The sequence below is a fragment of the Gymnoscopelus microlampas genome (assembly GCF_963454915.1).
Source record: "Gymnoscopelus microlampas genome assembly, chromosome: 23".
Classification (NCBI taxonomy): Eukaryota; Metazoa; Chordata; class Actinopteri; order Myctophiformes; family Myctophidae; genus Gymnoscopelus; species Gymnoscopelus microlampas.
Genome location: NC_139960.1, coordinates 23,087,090 through 23,104,194, shown reverse-complemented (window position 1 = coordinate 23,104,194; position 17,105 = coordinate 23,087,090). Strand labels below are relative to the sequence as shown.

General features: G+C 41.3%; 2 protein-coding genes across 2 annotated transcripts in view; one reads left to right on the top strand and one right to left on the bottom strand.

The window, feature by feature from the left end:
* zdhhc17 (zDHHC palmitoyltransferase 17) overlaps positions 1–17,105 on the bottom strand; it is a gene marked incomplete at its 5' end in the record, with an annotated part of 37,555 nt that overhangs the window by 8,243 nt on the left and 12,207 nt on the right. The window contains 8 exons of the mRNA XM_084049368.1: positions 4,265–4,365; positions 5,762–5,904; positions 7,439–7,564; positions 8,073–8,235; positions 9,658–9,722; positions 10,124–10,268; positions 13,641–13,718; positions 16,720–16,842. Coding sequence (XP_083905494.1) covers positions 4,265–4,365; positions 5,762–5,904; positions 7,439–7,564; positions 8,073–8,235; positions 9,658–9,722; positions 10,124–10,268; positions 13,641–13,718; positions 16,720–16,842 — 944 coding nt within the window. The remainder of the gene's footprint in view (positions 1–4,264; positions 4,366–5,761; positions 5,905–7,438; positions 7,565–8,072; positions 8,236–9,657; positions 9,723–10,123; positions 10,269–13,640; positions 13,719–16,719; positions 16,843–17,105) is intronic.
* Positions 12,405–13,019, top strand: LOC311040041 (chromatin modification-related protein MEAF6-like; the record flags this gene model as incomplete). The annotated part of the gene is made up of 1 exon (XM_084050114.1): positions 12,405–13,019. The coding sequence occupies one exon, from the start codon at positions 12,405–12,407 to the stop codon at positions 13,017–13,019; it is 615 nt and encodes a 204-aa protein (XP_083906240.1).

Below are 17,105 nucleotides of genomic sequence, written 5' to 3'. Positions count from 1 at the left end.
TTCCGTCACTGGATGCACATACATGGTGCGGCATTCAGCACGATTTTAAAGGTGTCCACTATGGTACCAGGTAACACCATAGACCTAACATGATTATTACACCTGATGTATTGTAATTACCAGTGTATGTGAGTTTGTCAAAGCAATAACTCGGGACAGTTTAAATCCGAATTGGATTAAACTTGGCAGATGAGTTGGGGGTAGGGTCTGGACCTGGACCTTTTCCTCCATTGGTCAAAGGTCATGGTCACAGTGCAAGGACAACATTTATCCCAATGCTTATACATTGCATGATGATGTGACACAGGTGTAGCATCTCTCCAAGTGCATTTATAGCAGTGAAATGCATTCTGAGCAACAGTCTAGACGTTGGACTAACAGATTAAAACGCCTAGGCAACTCTGACTCATCTCCACCCTCCTGCCCTCCACCTGATGAAGAAAGTAGATCTGTTCTCACTCTGACTCACTGTGAAAAGAGACAATTCAGTAATTCATAAAAGGACACCTCTAGGCCAATGACAATGACAACAATGATAAGGCATTGGCCTCTATGCCTAAGTCATATTTACTTAAATATCTATTCAAATAGAACTTTGGTTGTAAAGCCACCTTCATATAAGGTAGTTGGAGAAGAACCACTCCAATGACTTAAATGAAGGTTAGCAAAGGGCAGTCTACAATTAATCACATCCCCTACTGCTGCTGACATATTCAGTAGAGCAGTCTCCTCTAAGACAGTACAGATGACATAGTTAAGTGCTGCTCTTATCCAGAGCACTAAATGAAGCCATAAATCTTCATAATTATCACCATTAAAAGAAAAAAACCTGCATGTTGACATTATCTTTTTCACTACAGGGAGTTAATAAGATAAATACCCTTAAATGACCGGTGTGGAAATCCCGATCCGCCCACCACGTCAACAGCTGGTGATACTGTTGAGATAGAGCTGGTTGATCAATGGAGCCGATGGTAGAAATGGGGTTTAGATGCATCCTTGAGCAGGCCTGCTGTGTATCCGTGCCCTCAACATGCATTCATCTTCTAAATGGATGAGAGGCCAGGGATGTTTCATGAGATGGCTCCCGGCAGCAGATAGCAAAATGCTAAATGAGACAGGGTCAGAGCCACATCCATCAGTCTGGCTGCACAGAGATGGCCAGGGCGTGCATGTTGCATAACGGTCTAGTAACAATGGTAGCTAACTGAAAAGGCATATAACGGTTGCTCTTTTCTTAATGCTTATGGGTTTATTCTCTAAAATTGAAAGAATTAAGTCAGTTTAATTCCAAGCATAGAATGCCTTCTGTTTAAAATCCCTTCAATAATTGTATTCCTTGCAGTTGTTTAATGTTTGCACCAACTCTCTGTTTGCATCAAAGTCACAATCTCGCCATTTTAAGACAGTCAAAGCCCTTTGCTTGTAACTGCTTTCACAAGCTATGCTTTTTTTCCTCCCTTGAAAACTGAGGTAAAGTCTGGTCTGGGCTTGAAAAAGAAAACTAACTAAACTGCTTGCTTGCTCCACCCATGCTACTTGATCTGATTTCATTCAACCACAGGCCTGAGGAGGATAATGGGCCTATAATAGCAGTTAGGGACTGCCTGGCACTCACACACCCATACCTGGGAAACCACACAGACACACTGAGGACCGGGCAATACTTCAGGTGGGACACCAATTTCATCCAATCAGGAGAGAGAACCATTCATCAGCTGCAATTTTGAAGTGTTCATCACTTACAATTTCACTTGTTTATTTAGAGCAGTGGAGCTGGGGAGACCCCTATTACTGAACATACACTTCATAGCAATGATTACTATGGGAATATAGAGCTATTCAACACTTATTTTACCACATAAATAACACATACAGCACCTTTAAGTCCCAAACTCTTCTCTTGTGAGCCAATCAAGAGAACTAGAATAGATTGGATAGTGTAATATAGGGCCCCATCTGACAGTTTATCAAACCAGGCCAGGGTAAGAGCAAACTGGGATATGTCCCTTGATGATTTATTTTACTTAAGGTAATAGAATGGGGATGTTCAGAGCAATGAAGTGAGTGTAAGCAATAGCTGTGGGGCAGTAATGGAAACTGGAGAAACCCGTTTTCAACCAGAAAGCCTCTGCATTTGAGGAAGAACCTGTGCACAGGTGAGACTTATTATGCCGTTACTCAGTGGTAAGTGATCCAGGTGCAAACAGATAAAAGGCTGATGGAATGGGGGAAAAGCCTGTGGGAAATAAACAACAAATAGCAAACTGCAAACGCAATAAACATTATTGCCGTTTGTTTAATCTAACTGGAGTACCAGATGGGTCATATTTACTTCCTCAAAACAATGCAGATAGCAGCGAGTCACATAAACAAACATAATAAATTGAATTCCAAATAGGCTAAGCCTTCAAACACCGCCTTAAAACAGTGTTGTCATTAAAGGACTCTTCCACGGCCTGTTACTGCAGATAAAACTACCAAGGTTAATCTTAAGGCAAAAAAAACTAAATAATGGGTGTTGTAGGTCCGAAAAATGTACATGGGTATCCTAGAGGTATATGCAATAAAGTGATTTAAAGGACGACAAAAGATAACCTCATTACAATAGTTTTGCAATCGTTTCACGGCTCGACTAATACAACTTTCCACAAGGGGCACAATTTTAATTTCTTCTTTGTTTGTGCTCTCCCGTCCCATTTGAATAGCAATGAAGCGTCAAATCTAATGTCTGTCACAGACAATACTCTAACGTCCAGCTATTAGCACTTTCTGTCCTGAAACGATAAAAGTAGCAGCCATCGTGAAGCCAACAGAAACTCATCGACTTGCTTCATTACACTTCAACCAGAGACTTCTGCTCACGACACGCTATTCTAAACACATACAAACACTGTGTACTCAATGAGGGCAACAGGCTCAAACTAAGCACAGAGGAACTAGCATAATATTAATTTATTCTTTTTAATGTGAGGTCTAGTGTTTCTCTCACAGTAAAACGCTATTTATAACGTGACTAACAAGAGTTTGACATTAATAGTTTCATTGTGAGACGTTCTTCATCGCCTCTGACCAATAACTCTTGTAACACTTCACCACTTTTTATGCATACTCATTTATTACACTGTAATTGGCTTTTAACTTAAAGCCACGTCCCTCCATTGACCTGGCATCTAGCGACATCTGGCAGCTAGAGTGGTATGAAAATTATTATTACTGGAGTAGAAAGTTCTTAGATCACAAATGGGACAAACAGGACTGGAATAAATGTACTGTATAGTGCCGTTACAAAACCACTGCTTGACTTATGGGACACCACAAACTAACGCCTCAAGACACCATTAGCTGCAAAGCCTGTACAGTGTACACAGATTATAAATGAGAGTTACTCCTTATTAGGGATGTGCATGACTGACAAAAATGACAAAAAACTGATTGAAAGATCTACCGTTCTCTGTACAGACCCTGATTCATCTACAAGCCCATTGATAGGCTATTTTAGCTTTAAATAATTAGGAAATAAGGAGTGGGCCTAGTATAGACCCCTGGGGGACTCCGGTAAACTAGTTTTATGGGTTTAAGTGGTTAAAACAGAGGTACCCAATGATACGGCCTACGCTCACATCCAGATGGGATTGGGTGGCTTCTCTTTAGTTAGAACGAACACACACACACACACACACACACACACACACACACATAGTGTGTGTGCAAATAAGAGGCAGAAAATGCCAGATGGGGGGGGGGGGGGGGGGGGGGGGGCAACGCCTGTCTATCAGATCCAAAGGACCGGTACACAGCACAGGAGGTGGTGGGCGGGACCAGAATGCAGCTTGACTGACACCCCAACATGCCAATTATAGCCTGTGGGAGGGCTCCTGTCCACACACACAGACACATTCCTCCCCTAAATCTGAAGCCTCTCATTGAGTGAAATGACAGTCAGCTATGATGCCTGCAATCAAGCTTATTCCTGCATTTCACAACTCACTGCCAAGTGAAAAAAACAACAACTGTGAAACCTGAGAATACAGCGCGAAAAAAAAGTACCACCTCCTAAAACGTGCTTGCCACCAAGTGTCACACAAGGACACGTAATTGTACTCGGCGACTTTGCAAATGTAACCAAGTGGACCCTAATGGGTCCATGTCGTTTCATTTGTACCCTCAGAGTTACAAATGGATAAATGAATGCAGAGCATTTACTGTGCACACAAGCCCAACCATAAGACAGTAGGGACTGCCTCTGTGAAAATAAGGATATCATTCCAGAACCAGTAGAACCAGGTGACGTACATCCAGAACTTGGTGGCCAGGTAGATGCCCAGCGGGAGGGCACTGTGCATGGAGTGGTCGAAGAAAGCCCTGCAGACAGGAGAGGAAGAAAATGGAGAAAGACATTTTTAAGCAAACAGCAATCTGTCTGGAATCTCAATAGAATATTCACAGACCATCCTTCGAAACATAAGACATCACATACTGAGTAATGTGTATGTTGGTTACTTGTTCACATATTTTATGCTATACATATTTTCTTCACCACAAATGCTAATGTTATTTAGCTAGGTTTGATGTTTACCCCCTTAAATCCATTTTCTTTGAAGCACACATTTCTTTTCCCCTTTGCACTCTACTTATGTGACCATTTACCCTGTCGTTTGATGACTAGGGTTCCCGCCATTTACTCTGATCTCGCACTTGTAAGTTGCTCTGGATAAGAGCATCTGCTAAATGCCTAAATTGTAATTGTATTCAATACATCAAGGCCAATTCACTATAACACACATGGAGGCCTGCAGAAGAAAGTCTTTGTTCTAACCAGCACAGGGAAAAAACAAAAAAACAACCATACTGTAAGATGCTGACATGCCTCTGCTCCGACTCAACAGTGCTGATAATCAGAACCACTTTTACATCTAATGAATGCCAGTCTGTGTCAATATACACATACGGTTTTGTTGGTTAATGTGTGCTGGTGCCGTTACAGAGCTAAACATTAGAGAGGTACAGCAGGCCAACAGACCAGCAGGAACAGATGGCAGTGGCATTGGGGTGTCAGTTTGCGTGTTCATTTGTTGTGTGCACAGTGCACACGTAAGGGTGTGTATTGTGGATTGGTCTAAGGTTGTGTGTATTCACTGAACATTCTGATAGTCTCGCTTACCAGACGATCAGAGATCTCCACCTACCAATACATCTGGGGACTTCTAAATGCAAACAAGTGTCTAGCTAGCAGGAGAGAGAACAGCCGCAACAAAGCCCCAACAAACAAAAGCCTACCGCTTTGTAAATTAATCATGTCACCGCCCCAATATGAAGGACCGGCCTATGGATTGGTTCTGCAAAGCACGTTTTTACCCTCCAATTGTTTCCACAAAGTTTTAGTAACAAAGGCTGTGTGATTGCCCTAGACTCTAGTTGGGTCGGCAGTGGCTCAGGGGTAGAGTGGCCGGGTAGAGTGAACTGGAAAACCGCAAGGTTCCCAGTTTGATCCCGGGCTGGGGCGCTCCCCTAGAGTTAGTGTCGAAGTGTCCTTGAGCAAGACCCTGAACCCCTAATTGCTCCCGATGAGCAGGTTGGTGCCTTGCATGGTTTCCTCCGCCATCGGTGTATGAATGCGTGTGTGAATGGGTGAATGGCACAATCAATGTAAAGCGCTTCGGACAGAAGCGCTATATAAATGCACCATTTATTTTACCATTTAGTTGAGTGAAACGTTTAGAAACTGACTAGTGAGTGACCCATTCGAGTGAAAACGTACTTGGAGAGGAACTGCACCGATACCCATACACCAGCATACATGAGGCTCTTAACCAGCCAGGAGTCGATGTCCAGGTCAGCGATGAAACCCACCAACCAGATTACCAGGAAGGGAGTTCCCAGCATCACCTTCTGTCTGAACTCCTGCATAGACCAAGGGGGGGGGGGGGGGGGGGGGGTGGGAGCAGGGAAGGAGATGGATGGATGGATGCATAGAGAGATAAAGACTGTGTTTGAAGCACAGCATTGCTGTGAGTGAATGCTACTTTGTAACAATAAACAGGCAAAAACACACTGGGAGAATTGCTAGCAAGTTAAGTTATAATAATAATAATAACACCCAGGTGGGCTGTGTGCATTTATCGACTATCCTTCCACATTTGGGAGGCATTGCTAAATACCTGAGTGGCATACAGTCGATAATGTAGCAAAACACTGCTACTATCTCTATGTGGGGAATGGATTTAAGGATCACTGGGGACATCTATAAGATTATTACTATATATATATATACTGTATCTTGATATATTCATATACCTTGATCCACTAATAACATCCAGATGATGAGTTGAGAGACATCGTGATTCATGAGATTCATTGTGTTTATGACAAAAGTAAAAACAATCAGTTATTTGAGTTACAGTTGAAGCAATCATTCAAGTCATGTTAACAAGTACAGTACATAAACAGAAAAAGTAAAATAGAAAAAGTTCAACACAAAAAGCAAATATTTGTCCAGGAATACTTTTATATTCAATATAAAAGATAGTTAAACAGATAGATGGTGAATTTCGAGACACCGTAATGTTAGTTTCCTGCTTTCAGTCTTGACTGTTCTCCATTTTGTAGTTTAAGACCCTGTTTTTCTATTCAGGGTCTTTCTTTTTTATGACACACACACACACACACACACACACACACACAACATGACAGTGTTGGACACTAGTTAATTGCTACCCAAGACAAGCCAGCACTGGCAGTCTGTGGAGCCGATGTGAAGGTAAATAGAGCGTTAGCTTGTGTTGTGTCAACCAGAGAGCACCAATTTATCCTTGAGGGGCTCGTTTTAGCTCGTCTGGTTTAAACTCTGTCAACATCATGCTGTGTTTGTGAGGGTGTGGGATAGAGATGTTTTCTTCTTGGTTTGGTTTCAGGCAAGAGAACTAGATTTTATTTAGAATAGGAGATAGAAACCTGCAATGCTATAGGCATTACTGGCAGGGTCCAAAATTAACACAAAATTAACACATTTTTCATTTGGTATTGGAAGCCACCCGTGAAGACTTTGGCGGGTGACTTTTATCACATTTGTATCGCCGTTGATGGTTCAGTGCTTAACTATAAAGTGTTATTAGATGTACAGTATGTATGATATGCAACAAAAAAAAGCCTGTGTGTATACATTTTACTTTTTGTCTGGTAAAAAAAAAAAAAAAAAAAAAAAAGGTTTGCCAGGTATAATTTTTCATCTACCAGACATTTGGCTGGTGAGACAAAAAGATAATTTCGGACCCTGATTACAGGTATTATTCTTATTAGTATGTATATATGATATGTATTGGTATGTATTCTTCCTAAAGGGGTGTACTTATACTTTTTAAGTGTATATCCGTCCATCTCGGTAAGTATATACCTATGCCATTGATGGGGCCACTGTGTGTTAAATATTGTCATGTACCTTGTCCATCTTGAGTCTCTTCAGGTAGGAGGGGCTGTCGTAGCCCTTAGCCTGCCGTGCTTCCTGTAAGTGGTTCATCATCCACACATTCTTCCTCTGCTTGGCGAGGTCCAGCGGCGTCTCGCCCTACAGCAAATAATGTTTTAGTCCAACAACAGATTGACCTTTAAGGTTATCAAGCAGGGCAATCAGAAGATGTCAAAGCGTTGTGTTTTTCCTTTGTACAGAAGTAAAAACTTGGTGTAATTTTTTTTATCACATAAAAGACATAAAACGCAATTAGGCGATGACTTCAGACCATAGAAATATTTTCTAATAAATGAATTGTCATTCAACTTCGTTCTACAGAAACTGTAGTTACTGTTTTTTTTACACTGTTCTTAAACACGCAACTTAAAAGGTAAAACAATTTCCCTTTCCATTCTGAATTACAGATTCAGATACATTTCCAGGTATTGGTACATGGCAGTTAACCCTCTTCAATGGTTACCACACAAACAACACCCAACAACATCGCCGTGTTTTCTTCACTGTAAAGTTGAGCTTGTATGTTGTCTATTTAATGTCATGGCCAAAAATTGGGACGGGACGGCAGGTTGAAAGTGGTTAGTATGTACCCCCCACACAGGCTAACCTTTATATTCTGTGCGTCCACGTTGGCATTGGCGTCCAGCAGGAGGCTGATGACTGTGGTGTTGCCAGCCAGCACGGCCCAATGCAGCGCTGTGTTCTTGTGGTACTTATCCCCCAGGTTGACGGACACGTTAAAGGTCAGCAGCAGCCGCGTCGGGTCCACGCTGGACAGTGGGCACACAGACAACATGGGTTAATGAAGTGGGAAACATTTGACACTATTCCTGGAATAGGCAATGAGCCGTGGTTCATGAAATGGGAAACAGAAATATGTAGCATTAACTCTGGGGGGGGGGGGGGGGTATGACTGGTAGATGACTGGATAGTGCATGCCTGGTTCAGTTCTGATTGGAGAGAGTGTTTCATGTCCTACCCTCTCTCTGACCTCAGTTTCCTGTCTCTCTGTTATCGAAATAAAGCAGAATAGCCTCGAAAAACATAAAAATAAAGAAAATTAACTGTATGAATCTATCAACATTTTGCCTGAACTGAAAATATTGAAAAGCTAAAACAGGATTGATAATTAGCTCGTCAGCCAAAAGTTTGTGTAACAATCTAACAAGTTGTAATTTTCCCCCTCCATGTCCTTTTGTTTACTTCTGCATAGTGTGTCTCAACCACATAATCAATACACCCGGAAGAAAACACCTGGCCCTTTAGGTGGAAGCTGGTTGGTAATCATAGTGTTGTGTAAAAGCCTGAGGCACTGCTGTCGTCTAAGGGCAAATTCACACCAGGGGCTCTAATCCGGACCCGGGTCCAATTGCTAGATGTTGTGACTAGTGTGAACACGCCAAGCCAAAAGGAAATCTGTCAGCGAAGCAAGACTTCCATACCAAGGACATTTGCGTGGAAAACACAGTCATTTCCATTGCACTTCCTTTATTTGATGTGTTTGACATCAAAGACATTTACTTGCAAGACTATTCAGGACAATCCAATCGAAGCAGCTGGACACTGTAGGAATAGCAGGATACATCTCTGTGCACAGGATGTCAGGCAGTGTTTATGAATCATGACTGATTTACAGGAGGAGGTCATGGGGTGAGCTGCAGTCAGCACTGCAGAGTTCTCTTTGTATATTCCACTGCATTGCAGACACATGGTGGGAGGGCAGGGAAGCAGGCAAACTTGTATAGTTTATGGGAATAGCCACCATCTAAATTAATTTAATTATTGCTTATGGGACAGGAAACCACTGAATTGGCCAAGAAGATTTGCCTTCTGCCACCCATCCTAAATATTAGGAGCACCCGGGTTACAGTTAAGCCAGAGTTGCTCATTGGTTGCTCATCGTGTCTTGCACCAAAATAGCAGATCTACAAGCTCACAATGTGTCGCAGACTTGTCTTGCAGCACAACACGTTGTGAGATTGCAGATTGGCTATTTTTGGTGCGAGACACTGGCACACAACTAAGTATAAATTTAAAGGTTCAATGTCTTGCTCAAGGGCACAATGCGCGGGAGGCAACTGCTCTATCCCGAGCCACTGCCGCCTGTTAACTGAAAACTAAATAAAAACACAATTTCAATGGTGTAAGTGTGCATGCACACATACAGTACATACTGTAGACTATGCACATACCTGTGTGTCCTGTAAGCTGCCCACATCAAAGGAGTCATGCCATTTTGATCCATCATGTCCACGTCCTATTTGGAAAAGAATACACCATCATCACACAAGCAAAAATAATTCACCATCAAAGATGGAGTGATTGATGTATGTAGGCAGTCAAAAGACAGTCATTGTCAATAGATCTGTCAGTGAAAGGTGATAGGGCACCCCCTGGTGGCCAATACCACTAATAACATCAGGACTGTATTGAAGAGCCTAGTAGACACTACAGATCAATTGCAGAAAGAAAAACAAAAAAACATGTTTCTTGTCGTTTGTGGTAACACTTCTACAACAGAAATGCGGGGAGTTGACTGTAAAAACAATCCAGAACCAGGTATTACATTTGAGTCTACCTCAAATGTAATACCTGTTTCTGTTGATTGTTTTTACAGCGCCTTTGAGGAACCAAACTTGGTTTAAAATCAGATCCTACCTGTCCCTTGGCGATGAGGTAGGCCACAATGGAAGTGTGGCCAAACTGGGCAGCCAAGTGAACACAGCTGCATCCCTCTCCATCGATTAGTGACGGGTCTGCTCCATACTTCAGTAACTGTACCACCATGGATAGGTGGCCTTGTCTAAATGCAAATACACATACACAAAATAATGGTCCAGTTACTGTGAAGACAAATTACTCTTGTACATACGCAAGCCTAGCTGGGAGTGGCGCTTAAAAGTAAAATTCCTAAAATGACTTGAGGATCATTCCACCTGCTAAGCTAAGCGGTGCAAAAATCGTGACATCTGATCTGTATGCCTAAATAGTTGTATTCTGTATGACTGTAGGATTAAAACAGTTCAGTAGTTTTCAGGTCGTACACAAACACTGAATTGTGTTACAGCGGTTGCCGGCCAAAAGTCTTGGGAAGCATCCGTTATGTTCATAAGTAATTTCACAGTGACGTCTAAGCAGCTGGCTATCTGTGATACATTATGGAAAATCAGGGAAAGTCAATCTGGAAACCACTTTATTATGTGTATGTGTAATACAAAGCAATCACATCCAATAATAGACTACGCTGATGTATAAAATCTGTGAAATAAAAAAATACAGATGACAAATAATATCAAAATAAATCAGAAAAAGATCTGACTCGTCTGAAACATGGCCCAGGTCTGTAAAGGTCTGTTTGCAGGTAGGGTGGCTGACATGACAGTCCTGTTTGGGTTGTGTGTGCGTGTGCGTGTGCGTGTGTGTGTGTGTGTGTGTAACAGGATGCAAGTGGATGCCCCCTGTTTAATCTATCAATTATGCAGTAGGAGAGAGCTTTCTTTCCCCCAGGGGATGACTGCAGGAGGTCCCATGAGACCCATTCCTTTCAAACAGGCCATTACACTATGGTAACACATGGCACATACACAGTGGGAACAAGGCAAGGTCTCCAGGAGATGGAAGCTAGGGACACTAAATATAACAACCAACAAACGTAAAAAAAAAACATATGGCCGTGGTTCATTTTAAATGTTTTCTAAAAACTGATATTTTCAAGCATCGTACAGCCTCGTTCAGTGCCTGCTACACCCGGTGTCTGTTGGGACCAGAAAGGCTCTGGGGTGACATGACCTGGGACAAACTGCAAATATTCACCTTTGTTTTAGTTTGCTCAGAGTAGCAGCGAGGAAGTGTTGACTACTAGTCTTTTAAATACTGCCAAGCAAACGCTCAATCACAAAGCAGCACTAAACTAACAGGAATGATATCTTTTGACAGCCTACACCTGAGTATATAGTCATACTTGGCTAACTCCATTCCCATGACAGCCAAGAACTACTACAATACAGAGCAAACATTATTCAGGCAGGATGTGTGTCCAATTCCTTTGAAGAGATATATAAATGCAGTAAAGCTAGGCTTATCTAAAACCAGATAACGTCCGTGTAGTACTATGTAGTAATATAGTGTCGCTGTCAGGCAGGCATTTAGATCTGCATTTTCAAAATTATTTGGGGGAAAACTAAACTTTTTGAAAAATGTCTATGCTCAAAATAGGGACACCAGGCTTAAAGTGGTTTAGTGTGTCTGTGGGTTTTATAAATATTTAACCAATGAAAAGTGTGAGCTTGTGACTAAATAATAACACTGGACCCATTGGAACACAGGTTCTCCCCCCTATTGCCCCCCCCCCCCCCCCCCGCCCCATTTCCTTTCCGTTTTCCACCCGATAGTGACAATATTACAATCCCATTCGCTCTCGTTGAACTGGATTAGGTTATAGCGGTGAGAAAAGCCTACCAGACAAGTCAGACACATAAGTGCAGCGGGGGGGTTTAAATAGCCTAGGCTCTCACACTCATTTAAGAAGCTTCAGATTATATAGTAACACCACTTTCTAGGCGTTTATAGGTTGTGATATTGCATATACAGAGTGGACATTCATTAGTAAGAGTCAAGATGCCAGCATTAGAATCTTCATCCTGTTACGGTTTGTTTCCAATCCGTTTTATACAGTGGAGGTTTACAAAATGTTGCTGAGGAAAATTCAGAAACCTTATATATCGAAGGCCATCAATAAAAATGTAAGAAATCACAGAGCCATCTATGAAGCCATCTTCCATCCATCTATAAATACATTTCAGGAATCTCTGTGTGTGTGTCTGTACCCAAATATGGAGATGACCCACGTCATAGTACTGACATCATAAACTGGCTACCCAAGTACTGATAACAGGTACTGTAGTAGTAGGGTTTTGTTTTTCAAAGAGGATGATCCATCATGCCGATGCACACTAAGGTAACACCGCCAAAGATCCCCAACACTCTTCAGGTGCTCGCAGAACTGGGGAAGAGGAAACAAGAACTGGCTGAAACATTGATGGAATTGGAAGGACAGATCTATGCATTGGAGAGCAGCTATTTAGAAGACACCCAGATGTATGGGAACACCTTCAGAGGATGGGGCAGATACCTCACCAACCAAATGAACTCCAACAGTAAGACGGACAGAAGAAGTAGGAAAGTCAAGGAAGCAGAGCGTTTGTTCAGCAAGTCGTCTGTCACATCAGTTGCAGCGGTTTGTGCACTTGGCGGTATACCAGACCATATGAACAGAAAACGTGAGCCGGGCAGTTGCCAAGAGAGCAACACTTCTCCAGACCTCCAGAACCAGGAGAATGAGCCCAGTCACAAGGATGCAGACGAAACCCTGCAGGATCTGAAGGCACAGAAAGCTGCTTTTTCCTCAAGCAGCCACCATGGCAACCACAAGAAGAGAGAACAAAAACCAACTCGTCCTTCTGCCATACCCATGCTTGACTATGAGTTTGACATGAAATTGAACAAGAAGCCAAAAGAAGACTATTTCAACTTAATAAAGAAGATATCTCCATGATTACAAACCTGAACATCTGGAGAGAGAAGAGGTCTACGCTGACAGTTTCTGGACTATCTGTTCACCTTTGTTGGTTGTCATATTTCTGTCTGTACTCGCATCGATTGACATTCCCCTTCGCCAATTTGTTTATACATGCGTGTTCATGCTTTTTTATAGTATAGTGTATAGTTTAAAATATATATAAAACTCATGTTTCCCCATTGTAACAAAGTTTTGTCTTGAACATTGGCGTACATTTTTGAAGGTGGTGAAGATATAATGTAGATGAATATCAACTTTATCAATTAAATGCACAGAATATTGGGGACAATTTATGTCTGCCGCCACCTGATTTGTGGGAAATCTTTGCCTATATATTCTCCAATATACTGTACAGTATTTCTGATGCTGGTTTTCAAACTTCAAAGACCCACGTGATGTGATGTCATATCAATATATTTTGCAATGTGGTCAAGTCACATCCAAATTTCTATACTAATTCTACAATTATCTAACTTTTGTCTGAGACCTCTGTGTCATTTTACACCAGATGAGGCGATAGAATGTCATGGCGGGTTCAGTCCAGGTGTTCCTGTCACTTTTTCCATAGAGACATAGTTCCAACTCCCTGTGTGTTACCTGGTGGCCCAGTGCAGTGGTGTGGAGTTGAGGTCTCCTCCCAGTTGATCCACTACGGCCCCTTTTGATATGTAGTACCTGTGATGAGAAGCACAAATATATATGATTAATACAATAAAACACATATGGTAGTAGGTTGACAATGTGTACTCTGTTATTGGGAGCTAAGGACAACTTCATCATTAATGGGAGTATAAACAGATTAAAAACACAGCTTTTTCCATGTGTGGAGTAATGTTTCATTAATAGGATATTTTCCCTTGGCTTTCAAACTAATACTTAAAATTTCAACAGCAGCCAAGTACAAGACCTATACTCGGTTTAATTTTTGGCATCATTCCTTGTCCAAAGAGCTGCAGGTGGCCAATGCTTCTCAACATACTGTAATCATAAGCAGATGCTTTAAGCAGCTGTTATGGCAACTTGGATTCTCCATATTCCACATACATACAAGTAAACCAAGTAACAATTTTAAAATAACTCCCTATTACGGCAGGGGTCATCAACATATCCGTAAATGGACGAACATGTCCGTGACAAGCCTGGTCTATGCCCGTGGCACTTTTTTAAATTTTTTATGTTTGAATAATTATGGTGACTCATAAAGTGTCGGGATGACATGCTCATTAATAAGTTGCAGGAGATTTGTGGTATTGTACATGGTACCCGTACATGTTTGCATCAGGTGAGGACAACAAGACAGCTAGAAGTAATGTTTGCTAATAGCTGCCCTGAAAATGTCAAAACGTGCGTTCAATCCTTTGTGGGATATTTGTATTTAAAGACAATGGATTAATGGAGTGTGTGAGGTGCGTCAGACAATGAAACAATTAATGTCAACGGTATGTGAGTGACCACAGTAAAAAATGGTGCAGGAAAAGAGCAAAAACAGATGGCATGTCATCCATTTTTGAGCACCAAGGCAAAGGAGGCCAGAACTGGACAAGTAGAGCTGATTTTTGTCAATTAAGAGAAAGTGTTTCAATTCAATACACTACAATAACACTCCACAATCATAATCCATGAAAACCCTTGATCCACAGCCCCACCATCAGACCTCCTCCTCACCTCTGATCAAAATTAGGCACCTTTGCATCAAACTATTGTGACACTGCATTCCTTTAAATCCTGTCATGCCTGCCATGTACATAATTATCTGTTTTGACACTCAAGTATCTTTTTCCATTGTTGGCATACCATAGACTTTCTCATCAACATAGACTACTGTACCTGTTCACCTTCCTGGAAACCTAATGAACTATTGAAGCTACCATGACAAACACAAAAGTAGTTTAGCTGGTAGAACTTCCTGTCTCCTCCTGTCCTCAAGTAACACTGTCTACTGAAAAGCTACCTGTCTATATAATAATAACCATAGTATAATATACGCACCCACTCACCTTTGCAGTTAAGTGGCCAATTTGCTCCTGCAATTTATGATGGAAGCACTGTCTGTACTGATAAGACCCAATTATTGAAACATGGAATATACTTGGACAATGAATGCCTGTCTCAGGACTGCCCCCTATTCTGTTGTTAAGCCGTGACGTTGCGCCCCGTCAGAACAACTTCCGGGTCCAAGTGTGTGTTTTGCCAATATGCGCAGTGCTGTGTCCCTCGCTGTTTTAACAGATCTGAGACTAAAATAACGACTAAAGTGTCATTCTACCGCTTTCCTGGCAACGACAAAGAGAAGAGGAAATCGTTATTTTATATATAAATATCTATATATAAATAAATATAAAAAATAAATATTATGTTAATAATAATAATAAATAAATAAATATGTATATAAATATATATATTAGCCTACTTTTTACTGTCTATGATATTAGCATTAAGACCCTTTTTAACCCTCAATGGTTCATCTCTGAAAAAGGAGGTTATTGTAAAAAGATTTACGGGTTCCTACATGTTTGTTTACAATAAAGACAAGAGTGGACGGCGCTGGTGCCTCTTGGACCCGGAAGTGACGTCGGACTACAAAATGACGTCTGACTTAAAAAACGATTAGCTGCCAGTATACAGAGGACGACTTCTCCAGGTTTTCTAAGTATAGCTAACCACTTTAACCCTGCCATTTTAGCCATTATAGGCTTTAAAAAAAAAAGAATAGCTGATCTACAAGCTCACAACATGCCTGAAATTTCTGGGCTTTTCCCCAAAAATATAGATTTAGATTTTATGTGTATTAATATACACATCGCTCGTTTTAAAATGTGTAGTGCAGTGGAATAGAGACACTATGACACATCAAGAGAACATTAGTGCTGTATACATTTAGGGCTAGCTAGGCCTATGTGTTTCTGGTAATATTATTGATAACCTGTTTTGCATGTCCGTGGCAATATAAAATATTGATGGAAATGTCCATTACAAGCTGGCATGGTGATGACCCCTGTTACGGTAAGTGTATCTCCATTTCATTTCGACAGCAATAACCCTTCACTTCTGAAAACCTGTCCATATTTTTAGTAATTAAAAACCACATATAGGGCAACCAGAGCACAGCTAATTAATCAAAATAAAAGAGTCTCCCCCCTAAGAGCAACAGACACCAGTATCGTACTGGGAATAAGCCAGCAATTGCAAACCATACTCCCAGAGAAAACATATATTGTATTTGTACAGGCTGCTACCCGGAACACAATGGAGCAGCAATGGTCCTATAGGATGAGCAGAGAGTGAACGTACTGGGTTTAACGCTGCAGAGGGACACTGCTGTCAGCTTCTATATTACACCGTCTTTATTTAAATAATTATTTAAATAATTACACACATTTCATGTGTAAAGTGCAATATCTGTTATATGTATTGAGCATCGGGAGCAAAATAATGAATGTTGGAATTATTTCAAGATACACTATGGAGGCCCATTTCCGCCACGAATAAAAATAAAACACGTTTACAAAAATGACTTAATATGTCATAGTTCTGAGGATTCTTTTTCTCACAAACGTGAGATAAACAGGTTTTGAGAAAGAAAATGAAAGACAGCGGAGATCAATTCAGAATTGCGAGTCAGGCCTACGTGGTGGAAATGGGCTTCCTGATCCATACAGAGAGAGATGTGACTCACTTGACCAGGTCTATCCTATTGTTGATGGCAGCCCAGTGCAGGAGTGTTACGTTCTCTTTGTCTGGCTGCCTCACGTCGTATCCGGCCTCCACCAGCTCTCTGCAACGCTCAAAGATACCATACCTGCGAAACAAATAAAGAATGGCTTAAAGCTATGTCACTACTCACACACACACACACACACACCTTCTGTTATGACTTGGCACACACAGTTAATAATCGCACCCTTGAATCAAAACAGCATAAATTACACATCCGATCTAATAACAAGACAGACAAGACTTTCTTTGTCTTGTCTTCTAAGTCATTTCCACTTGCAGAGAGCAAGTATGTTTGTTTCAAAAACACCAACACCAGAAGAAATCCATCAACTGGAGAATGGAATT